Source organism: Pongo pygmaeus, chromosome 10, assembly GCF_028885625.2.
Source record: "Pongo pygmaeus isolate AG05252 chromosome 10, NHGRI_mPonPyg2-v2.0_pri, whole genome shotgun sequence".
In the NCBI taxonomy this organism is placed as follows: domain Eukaryota; kingdom Metazoa; phylum Chordata; class Mammalia; order Primates; family Hominidae; genus Pongo; species Pongo pygmaeus.
The window spans coordinates 47,708,605-47,727,793 of NC_072383.2; the positions used below are offsets into that span (position 1 = coordinate 47,708,605).

Genomic DNA, 19,189 nt, shown 5'->3' on the forward strand with positions numbered 1-19,189 from the left:
AGGGAAGGGGTTGCTAGAGATAGCCCCAACCCAGAGGATGGAGGTCTACCCTGGACACTAAGCCAAGTGTGTCAGAGACAGAAGGGAGCTGGGGATTGGCGACTCCTGAAGTTGGGGCAGTGGGATGCTGACAGGCAGAAGCTGAGGTCCTCAGTCAGTGGCCTTTCCTCCTTCTGGGTGCCCAGCCCTCTTTCCTCACCTGATACCCAAGCCCACCACTTTTATTTTCTGGTGAGGTGGGTTTGGGAGGAAAGAGAGGCCTAGAGGAGGAGTTGAAAGCTCTGCTGTTGTCCCACCCTATCTTAATGAGAGACAAGTGAGGTGGAGGGCCTGCCCCCTCCCTCCACCAGAGACTCCTTCCAGGCCTGAGCCCCAACCCCTCTCCAGGCCTTCCTTCCCTAGCTGTGTCTTGGTCTTCAATCCCAGAACAGGACCTGTGAGCAGGTCACCTGTGCATTGGCCTGGAGCTGGAGAGTAAGGATATAGGATCTTTGGAATCTCTTGGTTCCTAAGAGTTTCCTCAGAGATCATACCTCCCCAGAGGGAAGCAGGAATGAGGCCAAAAAGTGTGCATTGCATAGGGGAACAGCAGGCAGGGCTCTGGGTGACGCATGCCTCTGGTCTAATAAACTGGGTTTCAACCATCTCCTCTTCAGTGTTGTTCTCTTATTTGAAAAAGTATTTAGATATTCTCACTAAGTGCCTAAAGCTGAGCTTGGCTTGGGGCCAATTAGGGGATGAGTAAGGAGAAGGTTTGAGTAGGGAGACTGTGGTCCCCCTGGGATGGGACAGGCTGACCATCATATCAGGAATAGTTTGAACCACTGGGCAGGGAAAGAGGAAGGAGTCAAAGGCAACAAAGGTCCAAAACAGAATCCCCAATACAAAGGATGCTTTAGAGAGAGAGCAGAGTCAAAATTCAAGATAAACCGGAACTTATAAAATCTGGAAGCAGGCTGGCACGGTGGCTCATGCCTGTAATCCCAACACTTTGGGAGGCTGAGACGGGTGGATCACTTGAGGCCAGGAGTTCGAGACCAGCCTATGCAACACAGTGAAACCCCCATCCCTATTTTTTTTTTTTTTTTTTGAGATGGAGTTTCGCTCTGTCGCCCAGGCTGGAGTGCAGTGGCGTGATTTCGGCTCACTGCAAGCTCCGCCTCCCAGGTTCACACCATTCTCCTGCCTCAGCCTCCCGAGTAGCTGGGACTACAGGCGCCCGCCACCACGCCCGGCTAATTTTTTTGTACTTTTAGTAGAGACGGGGTTTCACCATGTTAGCCAGGATGGTCTCGATCTCCTGACCTGATGATCCACCTGCCTGGGCCTCCCAAAGTGCTGGGATTACAGGCATGAGCCACCGCACCCAGCCCCCCATCCCTATTTTTTAATATTAAAAAAAAAAAAAACTGAGGCCAGGCACAATGGCTCACACCTGTAATCCCAGCATTTTGGGAGGCTGAGGAGCACAGATAACTTGAGCTCAGGAGTTCGAGACCAACCTGGGCAACATGGCGAAACCCCGTCCCTACCAAAAATACAGAACAGCCTGGCATGGTGGTGCATGCCTGTGGTCCCAGCTACTCGGGAGGCTGAGGTGGGAGGATTACTTGAGCCTGGGAGGCGGAGGTTGCAGTGAGCTGAGATGGTGCCACTGCACTCCAGCTTGGGCGAGAGAGAGAGAAATCTCATCTCAAAAAAAATAAAAAATAAAAAATAATAATCCGGAAGCAGGTTAGGTCAGAGACAAAGTTAGGATGAAGTTCCCACGTGAGATACTTATTGAGGCACTTTATCTGTGGAATGAGTCCCGGGCTATGAGCAAGGGTATCTGGAATCTTGGCTTCGGCTTTATGGCTAACCTGCTAGTTGACCTTTGCCAAGTCATTCATCTGTGAGTTCAGCTTTCTCATTTGTAAAATGGAATAAACTGTGTTTCCCTCCTGAGCCCCTGATAGTTATAGCAGTAAGAAAATGAAACGAAAAGCAGTCAAAGCGTTTTGGAAAGTTAATGCCATGCGCCAAGATGAAGGTATTACTCCAAGCCCCTCTTCATCAGAGGTCTCGAGTCGGGGTTGAGACTGGGGCTGAGGCTGTGGTCCGTCCCCCTTTCCAGGTCCTTGTCTTCCTCCCGTCGGCCTGGGGGCGCCCGCTCACGGGGCCTCTCTATCGCAGAGCTCTTCTCTATGGTTTTCCCTCCCGGACCGTGAAGGCGGGAAGGCGTGGCCAGCACGCCTTTTCCGCTAGTCGCCCCGCTCTAGCCCATAGTCTCGCTGCCCTGAGCCTCCCGTGCCGGCCGGCCGGCCGGGGAAACAGGCGGGCGCTCGGGGGGCGCTCGGGGGGCGGGGGGAGTTCCGGTTCCGGTTCTTTGTGCAGCTGCATCGGCGGCTCCGGGAAGATGGCGGCCCGGGCGGGTTTCCAGTCTGTGGCTCCGAGCGGCGGCGCCGGAGCCTCAGGAGGGGCGGGCGCGGCTGCTGCCTTGGGCCCGGGCGGAACTCCGGGGCCTCCTGTGCGAATGGGCCCGGCTCCGGGTCAAGGGCTGTACCGCTCCCCGATGCCCGGAGCGGCCTATCCGGTGAGTGGGGCAGGAGGAGGGGCGCGCGGGCCGGGGGCGGGGCCGAGCGGGGACATGAGAGTGACAGGGGTTGGGGGAGAAGTAGGAGGGACTCCCTTGGGAGGGGTTCGGGCTCTGGGTGGAGGTTGGGGGAGGCAGTGCGCAGAAAGAGAGGGGGAGGCAGTTAGCGTCCACACCTGCTCCTAGGGGCATTGTTTCCGTGGGGAGTTGGTAGAGAACCTGGGTGGGTGAAGTGGGTCCAGGGATACCTATACGAGGGCCAGAGTGCAAAGGGGCTTGAGTAGCTCCAGTGATCAGAGGAACACAGAACGTGCAGCTGACAAATTGAGGTCAGCTTCTAAAGAGATAGTAGCTAGCAGAGTAATTGTGGAACTGGCGATGGCCGATGTGTCCGATCCAAAATAGACTGAGAATTTGAGTATAATCTGGCTCTCGCTTAGCTTTTGGACTCTATTTTTCTATGGAGTCACTACTGGAGCAAAGGGTTTTTCTCTCATTGTCCTCCATTCCTTCCCTAAACCTTACTTCATTCAAAGATCTCAGGCTTTCCCTGCTTTTCTTTCTTGGTGGGGTTTAGCAGGTGAAACCATGACATCTCTGGGTCCTCTCCCCTCTGTAGAGACCAGGTATGTTGCCAGGCAGCCGAATGACACCTCAGGGACCTTCCATGGGACCCCCTGGCTATGGGGGGAACCCTTCAGTCCGACCTGGCCTGGCCCAGTCAGGGATGGATCAGTCCCGCAAGAGACCTGCCCCTCAGCAGATCCAGCAGGTCCAGCAGCAGGCGGTCCAAAATCGAAACCACAAGTAAGATGATCCTGGGGCAGAGGGAGGGAGGGAGGGAGCCTGGGAGGACACAGGTGGTGGGAGTACCTGAACCAAGAAGTGGTGGTGCTGTGTCAGCAGATGGTGCTACAGAACTCATCCTTGAGAATGCTTGGTGGTGGTAGTTCTTTGAGAGAAGCTTTGCAATCCCTTCACATTACTATAAATGGACGTGCTGACAGCTTATTTTCACGTTCTGACTGGTTCTGTCCCAACCTGATAATAGTATTTATTCCCAACAGTGCAAAGAAAAAGAAGATGGCTGACAAAATTCTACCTCAAAGGGTGAGTCCAGGCTATATGTCTTCTGGAAAGTGTGGTGAGTTTGAGTATAGAGATGATCATCCTAGATTTCAATTAATTTTTCTGTTTCTAAGATTCGTGAACTGGTACCAGAATCCCAGGCCTATATGGATCTCTTGGCTTTTGAAAGGAAACTGGACCAGACTATCATGAGGAAACGGCTAGATATCCAAGAGGCCTTGAAACGTCCCATCAAGGTAACACAGGAAAGTACTAGGCAGAGAGCCAAAGGAGAGGACCCAGGAACCTTCAGCAGAATTAGGATGAGAAATCAAAGGCACAGCACAACTCTCCTTGGCATTTAAATTGCATCTCTCCCTTCCGCCTACAAACTGAGAATTACATTAGGAGGATAAGAACAGAATGGCAAAGGGGGAGGGGCTTTTGATGTCTCTTGCACTACAAATATACCCTTGTCCATGTTTTCGCTGTAACTGCTCTGCTACCTTGGGAACCTGGCACCTTGCATGACTTTGTCCACCTGGCATCCCACTGTATGCACTTGTACTTAGGCTGATGGCCAGTACTCCTCTTCTAAATGGAATCTTCATCCACCCACCCAAGGGACTGGGTAGACAGTAAGCTAGTCTGTTAGGAGTAATTTTGGGGTTTGGGGAGACTGTTGTCTTCAACCTCAGACCACTGAAGCCCCACGATCAATCCTGTTTCTGCCTTCCTCAGCAAAAACGGAAGCTGCGAATTTTCATTTCTAACACTTTCAATCCGGCTAAGTCAGATGCCGAGGATGGGGAAGGGACGGTGGCTTCCTGGGAGCTTCGGGTAGAAGGACGGCTCCTGGAGGATGTGAGTTCAAGGTCCACAATGGTTGGCATCTAGGGTGGGAGCTGCTGGGAATGAACAGTGTTGTCTGGTCAGCAGGAAGCCTAACTGGTGCTCACAGCTCCTTTTGGGAGCAGTAAGGAGAGGGACACTGTTCCCTGCACTGAAAGACAGTGGTCCTTTGTGTTTGCCCCCACACCTTTGGCCCTCACTGGTATCATATGGAGAACCTTATTGTCCTGGGATCTGATTTGTGGTTTACCTTCCTCTTGGTGCTGCTGGCCATTGGATTTAGCCATATCTGTAGATTATTTAGGGTTTTTTTTGTTTGTTTGTTTTTGTTTTTAATCGAGTTTGCACTTAATTTGAGGCTGTATTTCCTCTCTGAGTCCTTGTGGTATCTCCATCTTCTCAACTTTCATTGGAGGCACCCCACAGTTTAAGTAGGATAGATTTCTCTTGACAGGCGCTTTGTTGCTTCCTGGGGAGCATCAGCTGACAGGTGATAGTCCCCAAACTTCCCACCCCAAAAGATCCTCGGGGAAGCTCCCGTTTCTCATTCCCTTACATTCTCTGGCTCTTATTTTTAGCTGCTCGCAGGCTAGCTAATTGGAATGCACTTTCGCAGGAGAACCAGGGCTCAGTGTCAGAGCCTCCTTCTCTATATAGGTCCGGTCCATCTGCTGGTGGTGTCATTCTGTCCAAATAAAGCTGTTTTTGTTCTGGCTGCTTATTGCCTGTGATTCATTTCCCCTCTAGAGTCAGACTTTTCTCTGCTCAAACTCGCTTAGTTGTATGCAGTGGTTTGCTTAACTTGCCTCATTTCCCTTGGGCAAATGAGATGGGTAAAACAGTGACCCTCTATGTGTTCTAGGCTGCTTCTTCAGGGTTCTGTTGCTACCATGATTGGTTTAATACCTGCAGATGCCTACTTTGCCTATCCTAAGAGATATTCAGAAGATATTTTTTGAGTTTTTTCCCATTGTTGTTGGGGTTCCTTTTTCATAGGATTTTCTCTTGGGAAGTTTCTTCTGGCCTTTCCTAACATGATTTTTATTTTCTCTCCTCTAGTCAGCCTTGTCCAAATATGATGCCACTAAACAAAAGAGGAAGTTCTCTTCCTTTTTTAAGTCCTTGGTGATTGAACTGGACAAAGACCTGTATGGGCCAGACAACCATCTGGTAGAAGTGAGTAGTTCTGCCTTCTAGGCTTTGACTCTGATTGGAGGATGATGGATTTGGGAGCCGTATTTTAATGTCTAAGGAGAGGGGGAGGTATAAAGTAGTCACTCTAGGTGTACACAGTACCACTCCAGGTGTACAGTTTGCACATTGACCTCTAGGTGGCACTAGCATGTTTAGTTAGGACCAAGGGCTCTTGTAACCTAACTTGTCCCATCTTTTTAATGTTACTATCCTGGTCACTGCCGCCTCTTTCAAGGGAAAGTCTACTGGTGGCCTCTTGTATGTGCCAGGCCATCTCTGCATCTTGCTTGTTAATAATGGTGAGATGTAGTTATCCATGCACCAATCATACTTTTTCCTGGTAGCAGCTGCTGTAATTAGAGTGATCGACTGATAGGGTACTAGTACTTGCCAAGGTTACCATTATAGATCTGGGACTTCCTCTTGGTCTGTGCTCTGTTTACATTTACATTCCAATTCACCAAAAATCCTTTATTATGATGCCTGATTGAACAACGTTTTGAAGCCCATGTTAGCAGCAGTATTCTTTGGGAAACAGGCAAAACCAGAATGACAGTCCAGCCAGCACTCCAAGTGAACTTAACCTGCTCCTTTCTTTGCCAGTGTAGCTGCAGCCCCTTAACCTCAACCACTAAGAGACATGGGAAGGTCTTTACCATCTAATAAGGGAAGTGAGTCATAGAATCAATAAAAACTTGTAAATATATTTAATTTAATTTTATAGCGGTAGAGTATAGTGGCTAAGAATGTGGACTGTAGAATCAGGCACATCAGAGCTCAAATGGTGGCTCCGCCACTTATTGGCTGTTTGACCTAGGCAAGTTACTTTATTCTGCTGAGCATTAGTTTTCTCATCTGTAAAATAAGTATAATTGTGCCTATCTTGTATAGATGTTTGGGAAGTGAGATAATCCAGGTAAATGTCCTAGAATACTCTCACACACAGTAAGTACTCAGTAAATGATAGCTATGTTACTGTTCACATGTGTATTATCCATTTTGTGGAGAAAATTATCACTGGACATTCAGGCTTATTTAAATGCAACCACAAACAGAATTAAAAGGTTAATCTACTTATACACAGACAGTAATCCCAAAGTCATATGCAGTTTTTTAAAATGCCTCATGCTATTACTCTTCTCCAGTAGCCTCAGTAATCAAAGTTGAATATTCAGTCATTACAGAAGCTCTTCCCTCCCACCCCAGCTCTTCCTCTGGGAGAGCACCCCCTGACATCTTCCTCTCTGTAGTGGCACAGGACCGCCACTACCCAGGAGACCGATGGCTTTCAGGTGAAGCGGCCGGGAGACGTGAATGTACGGTGTACTGTCCTACTGATGCTGGATTACCAGGTATTCTGTGGTGGTGTGAGGGGGTCCAGCTTTCACAGCCACATCCCGTCAGCAGTCTCACTTTAAAGAGTTTATGTCTAGTTGTGAATAATTTGCCACTTTGGCACAGAGATAGAGTCTTAGTCATCTCTGAATTCTTCCTAGAATTTTTCTGTCCCAGAAAAAGCACTACATTATTTGTTGAATAGCTTGAATGTATTGCTGCATATAGACGCAGCTAACTAGCTTCATCCACTATACCCTTTGGTTCCCTGCAGCCTCCCCAGTTTAAATTAGACCCCCGCCTAGCTCGACTCCTGGGCATCCATACCCAGACTCGTCCAGTGATCATCCAAGCACTGTGGCAATATATTAAGACACATAAGCTCCAGGACCCTCATGAGCGGGAGTTTGTCATCTGTGACAAGTACCTGCAGCAGGTAAGAAATGGACCCATTCTTTTGCTAGAATCCATGAGAACACTAGTTATGCTCAAGCTGCTAACCTCATGCTTCTCCCCTTTGCTACAGATCTTTGAGTCTCAACGTATGAAGTTTTCAGAGATCCCTCAGCGGCTCCATGCCTTGCTTATGCCACCAGAACCTATCATCATTAATCATGTCATCAGGTAGGTCTGTGTGTGGGAGGCAGTGCTGTGCTGGAGCTGCCTTGTACCGATTTGCAGAAGCCAGTTGTCAAATTTTCAGGAATTTTGCAAACAGGTTGTTAAACACAACTGTTGCTTACAATTAAATTACATAAACTTATAATTAAATATATTAGACTAAAAGTGGGTAACATATACTCAAAATGTATAACTTCCTAATTATTACATTTTATTGTATTTGTGCTTTTTTTTTTTTTTTTTTTGAAACGGAGTCTCGCTCTGTCGCCCAGGCTGGAGTCCAGTGGCGCGATCTTGGCTCACTGCAAGCTCCGCCTCCCGGGTTCATACCATTCTCCTGCCTCAGCCTCCCGAGTAGCTGGGACTACAGGCGCCCGTCACCACACCTGGCTAATTTTTTGTATTTTTAGTAGAGACGGGGTTTCACCATGTTAGCCAGGACGGTCTCAATCTGACCTCGTGGTCTGCCCGCCTCGGCCTCCCAAAGTGCTTGGATTACAGGCATGAGCCACCGCGCCCAGCCTGTATTTGTGCTCTTGAGGTTATTTTTGCCTGTTGTATCCATCTGGTGGAAATATGATATAATGATGTTCTTATGGGTTATTGTGCATCTCTTCCCATGAACAGTAATGTAATGTTGGTAGCTTGAAATCAGAATTTTTTTTTTGAGATGGAGTTTCACTCTTGTTACCCAGGCTGGAGTGCAATGGCACAATCTTGGCTCACCGCAACCTCTGCCTACTGGGTTCAAGTGATTCTCCTGCCGTAGCCTCCCACGTAGCTGGGATTACAGGCATGTGCCACCATGCCTGGCTAATTTTGTATTTTTAGTAGAGACGAGGTTTCTCCATGTTGGTCAGGCTGGTCTTGAACTCCCGACCTCAGGTGATCCGCCCACCTTGGCCTCCCAAAGTGCTGGGACTACAGGCGTGAGCCACCACGCCCTGCCTTTTGTTTTGTTTTGTTTTGTTTTGAGATGGACTTTCGCGCCTGTTGCCCAGGCTGGTGTGCAATGGCATGATCTCAGCTCACTGAAACCTCCGCCTCCTGAGTTCAAGCAATTCTCCTTCCCTAGCCTCCCACGTCACTGGGATTAAGGCACCTGCTACCATGCCCAGCTAATTTTTTTATATTTTTAGTAGAGACGGGGCTTCACCATGTTTGCCAGGCTGGTCTCAAACTCCTGACCTCAGGTGATTCGCCCGCCTCACCTCCCGAAGTGCTGGGATGACAGGTGTGAGCCACCGCGCCTGGCTGAAATCAGAATATTTAAAGCCCAAAAATCAGCAAATGCCACACATCTGGGCACTTCCTCCTGCTCTCCTTTGGAAGATCAGTTGTTAAACATCTACCAGCTCTTCACTCATGGAAGGGCTCAGCAGCCATCTTTTCTCTGGATGGTACAGCATTCTAGTCCGAGCCTCCCAATTCCATTACCTCTGTTCACTTTTTTGTTTAGAAGATGGAGAACAAGGCATCTCTAGATAGGGAGTGAAGAAAATTTCCTTCTCAAAGCAGCGTGTCTCTGTAGTTGGATATAGTCTCTTTGCCTTCCTTCCTTTATTCCATATTAATTCCGGTAAGGGCTTTCTTTTCTTTTCTTTTTTTTTTTTTTTTGAGACAGACAGAATCTCACTCTGTTGCCAGGCTGGAGTGCAGTGGCACAATCTCGGCTCACTGCAACCTCTGCCTCCTGGGTTCAAGTGATTCTCCTGCCTCAGCCTCGCGAGTAGCTGGGATTACAGGCCCCGCCACCACACCCAGCTAATTTTTTGTATTTTAGTAGAGACAGGGTTTTACCATGTTGGCCAGGATGGTCTCTATCTCTTGATCCCGTGATCCACCCGCCTCGGCCTCCCAAAGTGCTGGGATTACAGGCGTGAGCCACCATGCCCGGTGGGCTTTTTTTTTTTCTTTTGACCCTGAACCTACAAGATGACAGAGAGGGAGGGAAAAAAAAGAAAAAAGATAAGACCCTGAACCATCACTTACGCAGTAGTGACTCCTCAACCTATAAATTAGGTCAGTAGAAGTTGGTCTGTCCTATATTCCTATGCTTAAAGTTAGACCACTTTTAATTTTGTGTTTGACTTTATTTTTGGGGTCAATTTTAGTTTAAAAGGGAGAAAGGCACGGTGGCACATTCCTGTAGACCCAGCTACTCCAGAGGCTGAAGTGGGTAGATCACTTGAGTCCTGGAGTTCGAGTCCAGCCTGGGCAACATAGTAAAATCCTGTCTCTGAAACAATAAAAAAAGGTTTGTTTGGCTGGGTGCAGTGGCTCACGTCTGTAATCCCAGCACTTTGAGAGGCCAAGGTGGGTGGATCACAAGGTCAGGAGTTCAAGACCAGTCTGGCTAATATGGTGAAACCCCATCTCTACTAAAAATACAAAAATTAGCTGAGCACGGTGTTGGGCGCCTGTAGTCCCAGCTACTTGGGAGGCTGAGACAGGAGAATCGCTTGAACCTGGGAGGCAGAGGTTGCAGCGAGCCAAGATTGCGCCACTGCACTCCAGCCTAGACAACAGAGCAAGACTCCATCTAAAAAAAAAAAAAAAAAAAAAAAAGGCTTTGTTTGTTTAGACATATAGAGTCTCGCTCTGTCACCCAGGCTGGAGTGCAGTGGCATGATCTTCGCTCACTGCAACTGCTGCCTCCCAGGTTCAAGCAGTTCTCGTGCCTCAGCCTCCCAAGTAGTTGCAATTACAGGCGTGCGCCACTTTTTGTATTGGGGTTTCGCCATGTTGGCCACACTAGTGTTGAATTCCTGGCCTTGAGTGATCTGCCGGTGTTGGCTTCCCAGAGTGCTGGGATTACAGGTGTGAGCCACCGCACCTGGCCATAAAAGGTTTAAAAATTATTACTATTATTTCTTTTTTGAGACAGAGTCTCTCTCTGTTGCCCAGGCTGGAGTGCAGTGGTGTAATCATGGCTCACTGCATCCTCCACCTCCTGGGCTCAAGTGATCCTCCCACCTCGCCTCCTGAGCAGCTGGGACCACAGATGTGTGCCACCACGCCCAGGAATTGTTTTGAAATTTTTTGTAGAAACGGGTCTGTGTGGTGTAGGCTGGTCTCAAACTTGTGGGCTCAAGCAGTCCTCTTACCTGAGCCTCCCAAAGTGTTAGGATTACAGGCATGAGCCACCATGGCTCGCCAAATTTATTTTATTTTTAGAGACCGTCTCACTCTGTCACCCAGGCTGAAGTATAGTGGCATGAACTTGGCTCACTATAACCTCTGCCTCCCAGGTTCAAGAGATTCTCCTGCCTCAGCTTCCCCAGTAGCTAGGATTACAGGCGTGAGCTACCACGTCTGGCTAATTTTTAGTAGAAATGGGGTTTCACCATGTTCCTGACCTCAGGTGATCGCCCACCTTGGCCTCCCAAAGTGCTGGGATTACAGGCATGAGCCACCACGCCTGGCTGCCAAATATTTTTTTTAAAGGGAGAAAGATATATAGGAGACTGTAGCAGTGATTTCCTCTGGAGAGGAAGGAACTACTTTTCACAGGATACCTTTTGTACTGCTTGAATTTTTACCATTGACTTTTTAAATAAATCAACTTTATTGAAGTATAATTTATATATAACAAATTATACCAATTGAAAGTGTAGTTTGAAGATTTTTGCCAGATCTGTACACCATGTAGCTGCCACAATAAAGTGTAGAACATTTCTGTCACACCCAAAAGTTCTTGGGCCCTTTTACAGTTAGCCCCTTTTCTTTTCATCCTGGGTCATCTTTTTGACCCTGTGTAATTAGGTCTTAGGGGACAAGCTCTTTACCAGGCCCCTTTGGTTTCCTGTCCAGTGTTGACCCGAATGATCAGAAAAAGACAGCTTGTTATGACATTGATGTTGAAGTGGATGACACCTTGAAGACCCAGATGAATTCTTTTCTGCTGTCCACTGCCAGCCAACAGGAGATTGCTACTCTAGACAACAAGGTAGGGGTCTGTGCCCTGGATAGTTGGGTACCACCAGCCCCTATCACAGCCTCAAGGCCTCCTTTTGATTCTTAGTATTCATTCAAAATATAGTGACACCCAGTATATGTCAGGTACTGTGCTTGGTGCTGGTTTGAGCCAGACTCAGATGAATTCTGATTGTGGGGATACTCTCAACAGCACTGAGCCTCAGTTTCTGATTTGTGGAATAGAGACCATAGTACCTTTTTTTTCTTTTTTCTTTTCAGGAGTCTCGCTCTCTTGCCCAGGCTGGAGTGCAGTGGTGTAATCCCGCCTCACAGCAACCTCCACTTCCTGGGTTCAAGCGATTCTCCTGCCTCAGCCTCCCAAGTAGCTGGTATTACAGGCACCCACCATCACACCCGGCTGATTTTTGTATTTTTAGTAGAGATGGGGTTTCACCATGTTGGCCAGGCTGGTCTCCAACTCCTGGCCTCAAGTGATGTGCCCGCCTCAGCCTCCCAAAGTACTGGGATTACAGGCGTGAGCCACCACGCCCAGCCCATAGTACCTATTTTAATCAGGTTGCTATGACGATTAAATGAGGGAGTGTGTGTAAAGACTTGAGACTGTATCTGGCACATAAAAACAACAAATGATAACTTCTGTTACTATTATTGTTATCTGGGTTGTTATTATTAGACACAGTCCTTGCAAATAAAGCCAAAAGTGCTTTGGGAACATGAAGGAGAAAGGGAGGCTTTGCTGGAAGAGTTGATGCCCCAGCTAAATCTTTTCTTTTTTTTTTTTTTTTGAGATGGAGTCTTGCTCTGTTGCTCAGGCTGGAGTGCAGTGGCATGATCTTGGCTCACTGCAACCTCCGCCTCCTGGGTTCAAGCAATTCTCTTGTCTCAGCTTCCTGAGTAGCTGGGACTACAGGCGCCTGCCACCACGCCCGGCTAATTTTTGTATTTTTAGTAGAGACGGGGTTTCACCATATTGGTCAGGCTGGTCTTGAACTCCTGACCTCAGGTGATCCACCCACTTCGGCCTCCCAAAGTGCTGGGATCACAGGCGTGAGCCACCGCGCCCGGCCCCAACTAAATCTTGAAGAACAAAGTGGGTGTTAATGGAAGGGCAAAAAAGATAGTAGTGCTGGGGGTATGGGAGGCTGAAGACGTTCCAGAAAGAGGAAATAGGGCATGTAAAGGTCCAGAGAAGAGAGAGCCTGGTGTCTTAAAGAAGTACGAGCCATTTAGTATGCTAGATGCAGCATAGAGTGCCGAGGATGGGATGTTTTGGGAAGGAAAGCTAGATGGGGAGCCAGATGCCTAATCATGAAGAACCTTTGATTCAGGGAAAACTGGTTTATATTTCATCCTGAAGACTGTGTAAGACAGCTGTTGAGAGATCATTACCAGTGGAGCGACTGATGCTATTTGTATGTAGAATGATCACTTGCAGGAAGGTGGATGGAGAATAATTTGTCAAGAGGGCAGGGCTGGAGGCAGGAAGCCCAGTTACGAGGCTGGTGCAGTAATTCATGTGAGACGTGTTGAGGCCCTAAATTTACAGTCCCGACAGTGAGGGTGGAGATAAGTAGATAGATTTGAGAGGTGTCAAGGTGGAATTGAAGGAATTTGGCCACTGTTTGGATTAGAGTGAGGGATGAATGAGGAGGAAATGTTATGATGCCTCCCAGGTCTCTAGCTTGGGTGGACAGTAGTATTTACTATGACTGGGAAGACAGGAGGAGGAGGAGGAGGTATTGGAGAAAGGGTAGTGAATTTAATGTCGAGTTTAAGCAGTTGGATTGGTTGGAGTATAGAAAATAGACTCTGGGCTGCAGACTGGGGACTCATTACCCTGTCAGTGGTAATGGAAGACATACAAGTCAAAGAAATTGCCGGGAGGAGTATGTAGAATGAGAAGAGAGTTGAGAACAAAACCCAGAGATGAGAGCTTATGAGACGCCCCATATGCCAGTCCTTTTCTTCCTGAGAACACTTTTGGACCCATTTGTGCTGTGGAGTAAGTATTCATCATGTAGTTTTGCCCATAGTGGGCACTGGGGAGACCAAAAGGAAAGCTTTCCTCACATGGGGTATACAGAGAGACAGAAACAAGGGCAAATTACCTGCTGAAAGAATGCCAAGGGTCGGAGCAGTTGGAGCTCTATATGATGGTGCCAGCTGTGGGCAGCACGGTGACTAGGTTGGGAGTGGCATGTGGAGTTGTCAGGCACCACCTGCCATTTAACTTCTCATTTTTCTAGTTTGAAAATGGTATGAGCTTCGTTCTTCCTTTCAGATCCATGAGACAATAGAAACCATCAACCAGCTGAAGACTCAGCGGGAGTTCATGTTGAGCTTTGCCAGAGACCCTCAGGGTTTCATCAATGACTGGCTTCAGTCCCAGTGCAGGGACCTCAAGGTAAAGAACCTAGGAGAGGTCTGAAGGGACTTAGGTCAGTGAGGCACACAGCTGCTTTATTCATGTAGCAGCTGGTAGGTGACCCAGAGGAAGGAGTGAGGGGCCAGATTTTTCTTCAGCATGTTCCAGGGTCCATTTTGCAATTAAGCAGGGAAATGGGGGCAGAGCCGTCAAGTGTTGATTTAGTGCTTACTTTGTCTGTCGCTGTGCTTCATCTTGTCAGGGATACAGAGTGGAAGACCTGATCTCTGCTTTCAAAGCAGCCTACATTTTGTCTGAAGAAACTAGGCTAGTATAGCCGGGCACGGTGGCTCACACCTGTAATCCCAGCACTTTGGGAGGCCGAGGCCGACAGATTGCTTGAGGTCAGGAGTTTGAGACCAGCCTGGCCAACATGGTGAAACCCCGTCTCCACTAAAAATACAAATACTTAGCCGGGCGTGGTGGTGTGTGCCTGTAATCCCAGCTACTTGGGAGGCTAAGGCAGGAGAATTGCTTGAACCCAGGAAGCAGAGGTTGCAGTGAGCCAAGATTGTGCCACTGCACTCCAGCCTGGGTGACAGAGCGAAACTCTGTCTCAAAAAAAAGAAACTAGGCTAGTATGATACAAAGTAGTAAACCATATAAGACATCATCAGGCCAGGTGCAGTGGCTCACGCCTGTAATCCCAGCATTTTGGGAGGCTGAGGAGGGCAGATCACCTGAGGTCAGTAGTTTGAGACTAGCCTGGCCAACATGGTGAAACCCCATCTCTACTAAAATACAAAAATCAGCCAGGCGTGGTGGCGGGTGCCTGTAATCCCAGCTACCCGGGAGGCTGAGGCAGGAGAATCGCTTGAACCTAGGAGGTAGAGGCTGCAGTGAGCCAAGATCGTGCCACTGCACTCCAGCCTGGCTGACAGAGTGAGACTCCATCTCAAAAAAAAAAAAAAAAAAAGACATCATCAGACTGACCAGGACCAATAAGATAATTCAGATAAGGGAGATCAGTGAGACTAGAATCTCTGGGGAAGGCTTCCTGGAAAATTTGGGATTTGAAGACATTCCCAGAAAGAGGAGCCCAGTAAGCTCAGGCAAGAAGATAGGAATGGGCACAGAGTATGAAACTCATCAGTTCTCACCCCTCCTGTGCTGACTGTGACGAGTTAGAGAGGCTGAGCAGAGGAGCAAGGGAAAAGGGATGCCAGGAAAGATCCCCGAACAAGGCAACGACTTGTTGATTGCAGAGGTGACTGGGTGTCGTATCAGTTTGCTGAGGCTGCTGTAGCAAACTACCACAAACTGGGCAGTTTTAAACAACAGGCTTGTCTCACAGTTGTGGAGGCTGGAAGTCCAAAATCAGTGTGGGCAGCGCTGCTTCCTTCCGCCAGCTGGGAGGGAGACTGTTCTGTGCATCTCTCAGCTTCTGGTACCTCAGGCATTCCTTGGCTTGTAGGTAGTGGTCTCTGTGTGACTTCACGTTGTCTTCCTTCTGTATGTGTCTGTCTCCATGTCTAAATTTCCCCTCTTTATAAGGGAACCGACCAGTCATATTAGGGGGTACTCTAATGATCTCATCTTAACTTGAGCATCTGCAGAGACCCTATTTCCAAATAAGGTCACATTCACAGGTACTAGGGGTTAGACTTCAACATTTTGGGGAAGGATACAATTTACCCAATAATGGGTGTGAAGGAAGGAAACAAGCCTTTTCTCCTCTCTCTTCCTCCACCCTGCATCTCCATTTCCCTCAGACAATGACTGATGTGGTGGGTAACCCAGAGGAGGAGCGCCGAGCTGAGTTCTACTTCCAGCCCTGGGCTCAGGAGGCTGTGTGCCGATACTTCTACTCCAAAGTAAGTACATGGGGTGCACGGGGGAAATTGACAAAAGGCACGGGGTTTTCACCCCTGATGGGGATCAGTGGTGTTAGATACCAACTTCTGGCTTGTCTCATCTTCCACTCCCTTCACTGTTTTCTCCTTAGGTGCAGCAGAGACGACAAGAATTAGAGCAAGCCCTGGGAATCCGGAATACATAGGGCCTCTCCCACAGCTCTGATTCGACTGCACCAATTCTTGATTTGGGCCCTGTGCTGCCTGCCTCATAGTACCTGCCTTGGTCTTGCTTGGGGCGTTCCAGGGGATGCTGTTGGTTCAAGGACAACACCAGAATGAAGAGGGTCTCACAAGACACCTGTTATCCTCTTCTTTCACTCTATCCCTTCCCACCCCCAGCTTCCCTTTGCCCCACAAAGTTCCCATGTGCCTGTACCCTCCCCTGGTCTACATAGGACCTCTAGATAGTGTTAGAGAGAGAACATGTAGTGGTAATGAGTGCTTGGAATGGATTGGGCCTAAGGCCAGCTGGTCTTCAAGGGGACCAGCTACATTGATCCTGCCCTTCAGAGACCCAGGAGTTGGGAGCTTTAGCTCCTTCTCCAAGACTCAGGCCTGTGGGCACTCTATAAGCTAGTTGATCTTGGCTCTCCTGATAACAGAATCCAATTTCCTTCCTTCCCTCCACAGGTTTGGAACAAACTCTCCCTTCACTTGTTGCCCTGTAGCACTAAAGAAACCCTGGTTCTTGGGCTCCACTGAGCCCCAGGTCAGTCCCCAGCCCTCTGGGTTGGCCTGCTCTCAGTGCTTCTCTCACTCCTTAGTTGGGGTCCACATCAGTATTGGAGTTTGTTCTTTATTGCTCCCTCCCAGACACTCCCTGTGGCTGCCCTTTGTGATTCCCTCAGATCTGCCCTAGTCCTGGGCATTTGGGTGGGGGAATCTTGCCTTTCCCTTTCAGACCCCCAGGGATCTCATCTGGGGAACTGTCGTTGCCAGCAGAGGCTGTTCTTCCTGCTGTTTGGAGATGTGACTCATTCATTCACTCACTCCACCCTGCCTCCCCATCCCTTAATGGAGAAACAGGCCTAAAACCAAACGGGTAAAAAGCCCTGGGCCATCCCTGTCTTCCTGTCCCTTGTCTGCCCAGTTGACACCTACTGGTGACTTCTAGGGCACTGAGGAGTGAAAGCGCCTAGGGCTGGAGAATAGCGCTGAGTTGGGTTTGTGACTCCTCCCTCTCCCTGCCTCACAGGATTGTGACTCCCCAGCCCCTGCCCTCAAAGCTTCAGACCCCTCAGGTAGCAGCAGGACCTTGTGATCTTGGCCCCTTGGAACTGAGATGGTTTTTGCATCTTTCCAGGAGAGCCTCACCTTCCAGGTTGTATCACCCCCGAGTTAGCATATCCCAGGCTCGCAGACTCAACACAGCAAGGGTGGGAGACAGCTGGGCACAAAGGGGGAATTCCGTTCAGCATGGGCTCTAAACCCACAGAACTGACAAAAGCCCCTGCTTCCCCACCCCCTCCTCAGGCTCCTGCGAGCACACCCCTACCCCCAAATCCCTGCCTGTTCTACACTGGGGACAGCAGAATTTTCTCCCCATCTTCCCCTTCCTGCCATTTTCCCTCCCTTGAAAGGTTGACACTGGACAACCTTGGGGCAGCTGAGCCCTGGCCGCCTCCTGGCTGGAACCATGAGAAGAAAGCTCAGTACTTCCACAGTGTCCCTGTTGATAACTGTTTTTATTAACTGAATTATGTTTTTTTCATGGACCAAAATTTTTTTTGTACTGTCCCCTTATTGATGTTACCCAGTTTTAATAAAAGAATCTTCTGAAGGATGGGTCCTCCTACCTACTGTGAGAGAGCTCTTCCCTGAGCTCTTCTTCCTTCAATACCATTAGCCACGCTTGTAGTGTTTGTTCATTTTATTTGACAAGTATTTATTGAGCACCTGCTATGTGCTAGTTGTGATGCTAGACACGGGAGATAGAAGTGGAAAATGAGATTTCTACTTTTGTGGACATCAGGGTCTTACCTTAAGAGATTGCTGTCTGCCCCAGTGGTCCAAGCAGCCTAGTTGCTGGTTGGGATTATTGGGCTTCACCACTGGATCTTAAGAGCCCTTTCCCGACTTGTTAGGCAGGTACTAACAGGTTGGTGGCAGTCATTTTCCCCCTTGTCCATCTGAGCTCCCCAGAGCACTTGTTGGCTGGAGTGAGCTGTAGATGCCTGTGATCCCTTAGGTTTGACGAACCTGAGCCTTCTTTGGAGGAGTTTCACTTCTTCCCCAGGGCTTCTGTCTAGATGTGGGCAGGATCTGGACGACCAAAAACATTTTTGCTTTTTGTGCCTGCTACTCTTTTTTTTTTTTTTTTTTGAGACGGAGTCTCACTCTGTTGCCCAGTCGGGAGTGCAGTAGCGCGATCCTGGCTCACTGCAAGCTCCGCCTCCCGGGTTCACGCCATTCTCCTGCCTCAGCCTCCCGAGTAGCTGGGACTACAGGCGCCCGCCACCACGCCCGGCTAATTTTTTGTATTTTTTAGTAGAGACAGGGTTTCACCGTGTTAGCCAGGATGGTCTCGATCTTCTGATCTCGTGATCCACCCACCTCAGTCTCCCAAAATGCTGGGATTACAGGCGTGAGCCACCACGCCCGGCCTGTGCCTGCTACTCTAAGGTTCCACTTTCATGGTTCAAGTAAGAGTTCAGTTTTTGTTTGCTTGTTTTGAGATGGAGTTGTGTTCTTGTTGCCCAGGCTGGAGTGCAATGGCGCGTTCTCGCTCACTGCAACCTCCGCCTCCCAGGTTCAGGTGATTTTCCTGCCTCAGCCTCCCGAGTAGCTGGGATTACAGGCATGTACCACCATGCCCGACTAATTTTGTATTTTTAGTAGAGGTGGGGTTTCTCCATGTTGATCAGGCTAGTCTCAAAACTCCCAACCTCAGGTGATCCGCCCACCTCAGCCTCCCAAAGTGCTGGGATTACAGGCGTGAGCCACCGTGTCCGGCTAAGAGTTCAGTTCTTAAGAGCACCATGGAAGTTCTGTGTTGTCACCCTCATACTGTAGACAACTAGCCCCTCCTTGGCAGAGTTTGGAAGACAGCTCAGGAGGGATTCCCATTAGCAGTCACTTGAAACTCGCCTGCAGTTCTGCCTGCTTCCCACTTGGGGGCTCATGACTTTTTTCCTTTGTCATTATGCAAGAATGGGGTTTGGAATATAGGATCAGAGTACAACCACTTTCCAAAGTTGTAGTTTAAAAATTATCCTTTGCCTGTTTGGATGGGAACATTCTAGTATTGCCTGTTCAATATATGTAATCAAACCCACCAAAAAATCCAACCACTGTTCCTACTCCGGAACTTGGGGTTTATCAGAC

The 19,189-nt window shown here is 48.8% G+C and overlaps 1 protein-coding gene across 4 annotated transcripts; it reads left to right on the top strand.

Annotated features, from left to right (window-relative positions):
- The first annotated feature begins 1,783 nt into the window (after nt 1-1,783).
- SMARCD1 (SWI/SNF related, matrix associated, actin dependent regulator of chromatin, subfamily d, member 1) lies at nt 1,784-17,645 on the top strand. Of its 4 annotated transcripts, XM_054445567.2 has the most exons (13): nt 1,784-2,575; nt 3,195-3,382; nt 3,643-3,685; nt 3,778-3,900; nt 4,385-4,507; nt 5,555-5,671; nt 6,940-7,041; nt 7,299-7,460; nt 7,551-7,648; nt 11,459-11,594; nt 13,866-13,988; nt 15,722-15,823; nt 15,955-17,645. In XM_054445567.2, exons 1-13 carry the CDS (start codon nt 2,012-2,014, stop codon nt 16,006-16,008), a joined length of 1,935 nt encoding a protein of 644 aa, XP_054301542.2. In that variant the 5' UTR covers nt 1,784-2,011; the 3' UTR covers nt 16,009-17,645. The 4 variants fall into 4 exon arrangements, with proteins under 4 accessions (XP_054301542.2, XP_054301544.2, XP_054301543.2 ...); XM_054445569.2 differs by lacking the exon at nt 13,866-13,988; XM_054445568.2 differs by lacking the exon at nt 4,385-4,507.
- Nucleotides 17,646-19,189: the final 1,544 nt, after the last annotated feature.

Excerpts from the sequence above, each read along its gene's own strand:
- SMARCD1 (XM_054445567.2), top strand. The coding sequence starts at position 2,012 with ATGCCATGCGCCAAGATGAAGGTATTACTCCAAGCCCCTCTTCATCAG. Across the intron at positions 3,686-3,777 it reads ACAAAATTCTACCTCAAAGG|ATTCGTGAACTGGTACCAGA; the intron begins GTGAGTCCAGGC and ends TCTGTTTCTAAG. Across the intron at positions 4,508-5,554 it reads AAGGACGGCTCCTGGAGGAT|TCAGCCTTGTCCAAATATGA; the intron begins GTGAGTTCAAGG and ends TCTCTCCTCTAG.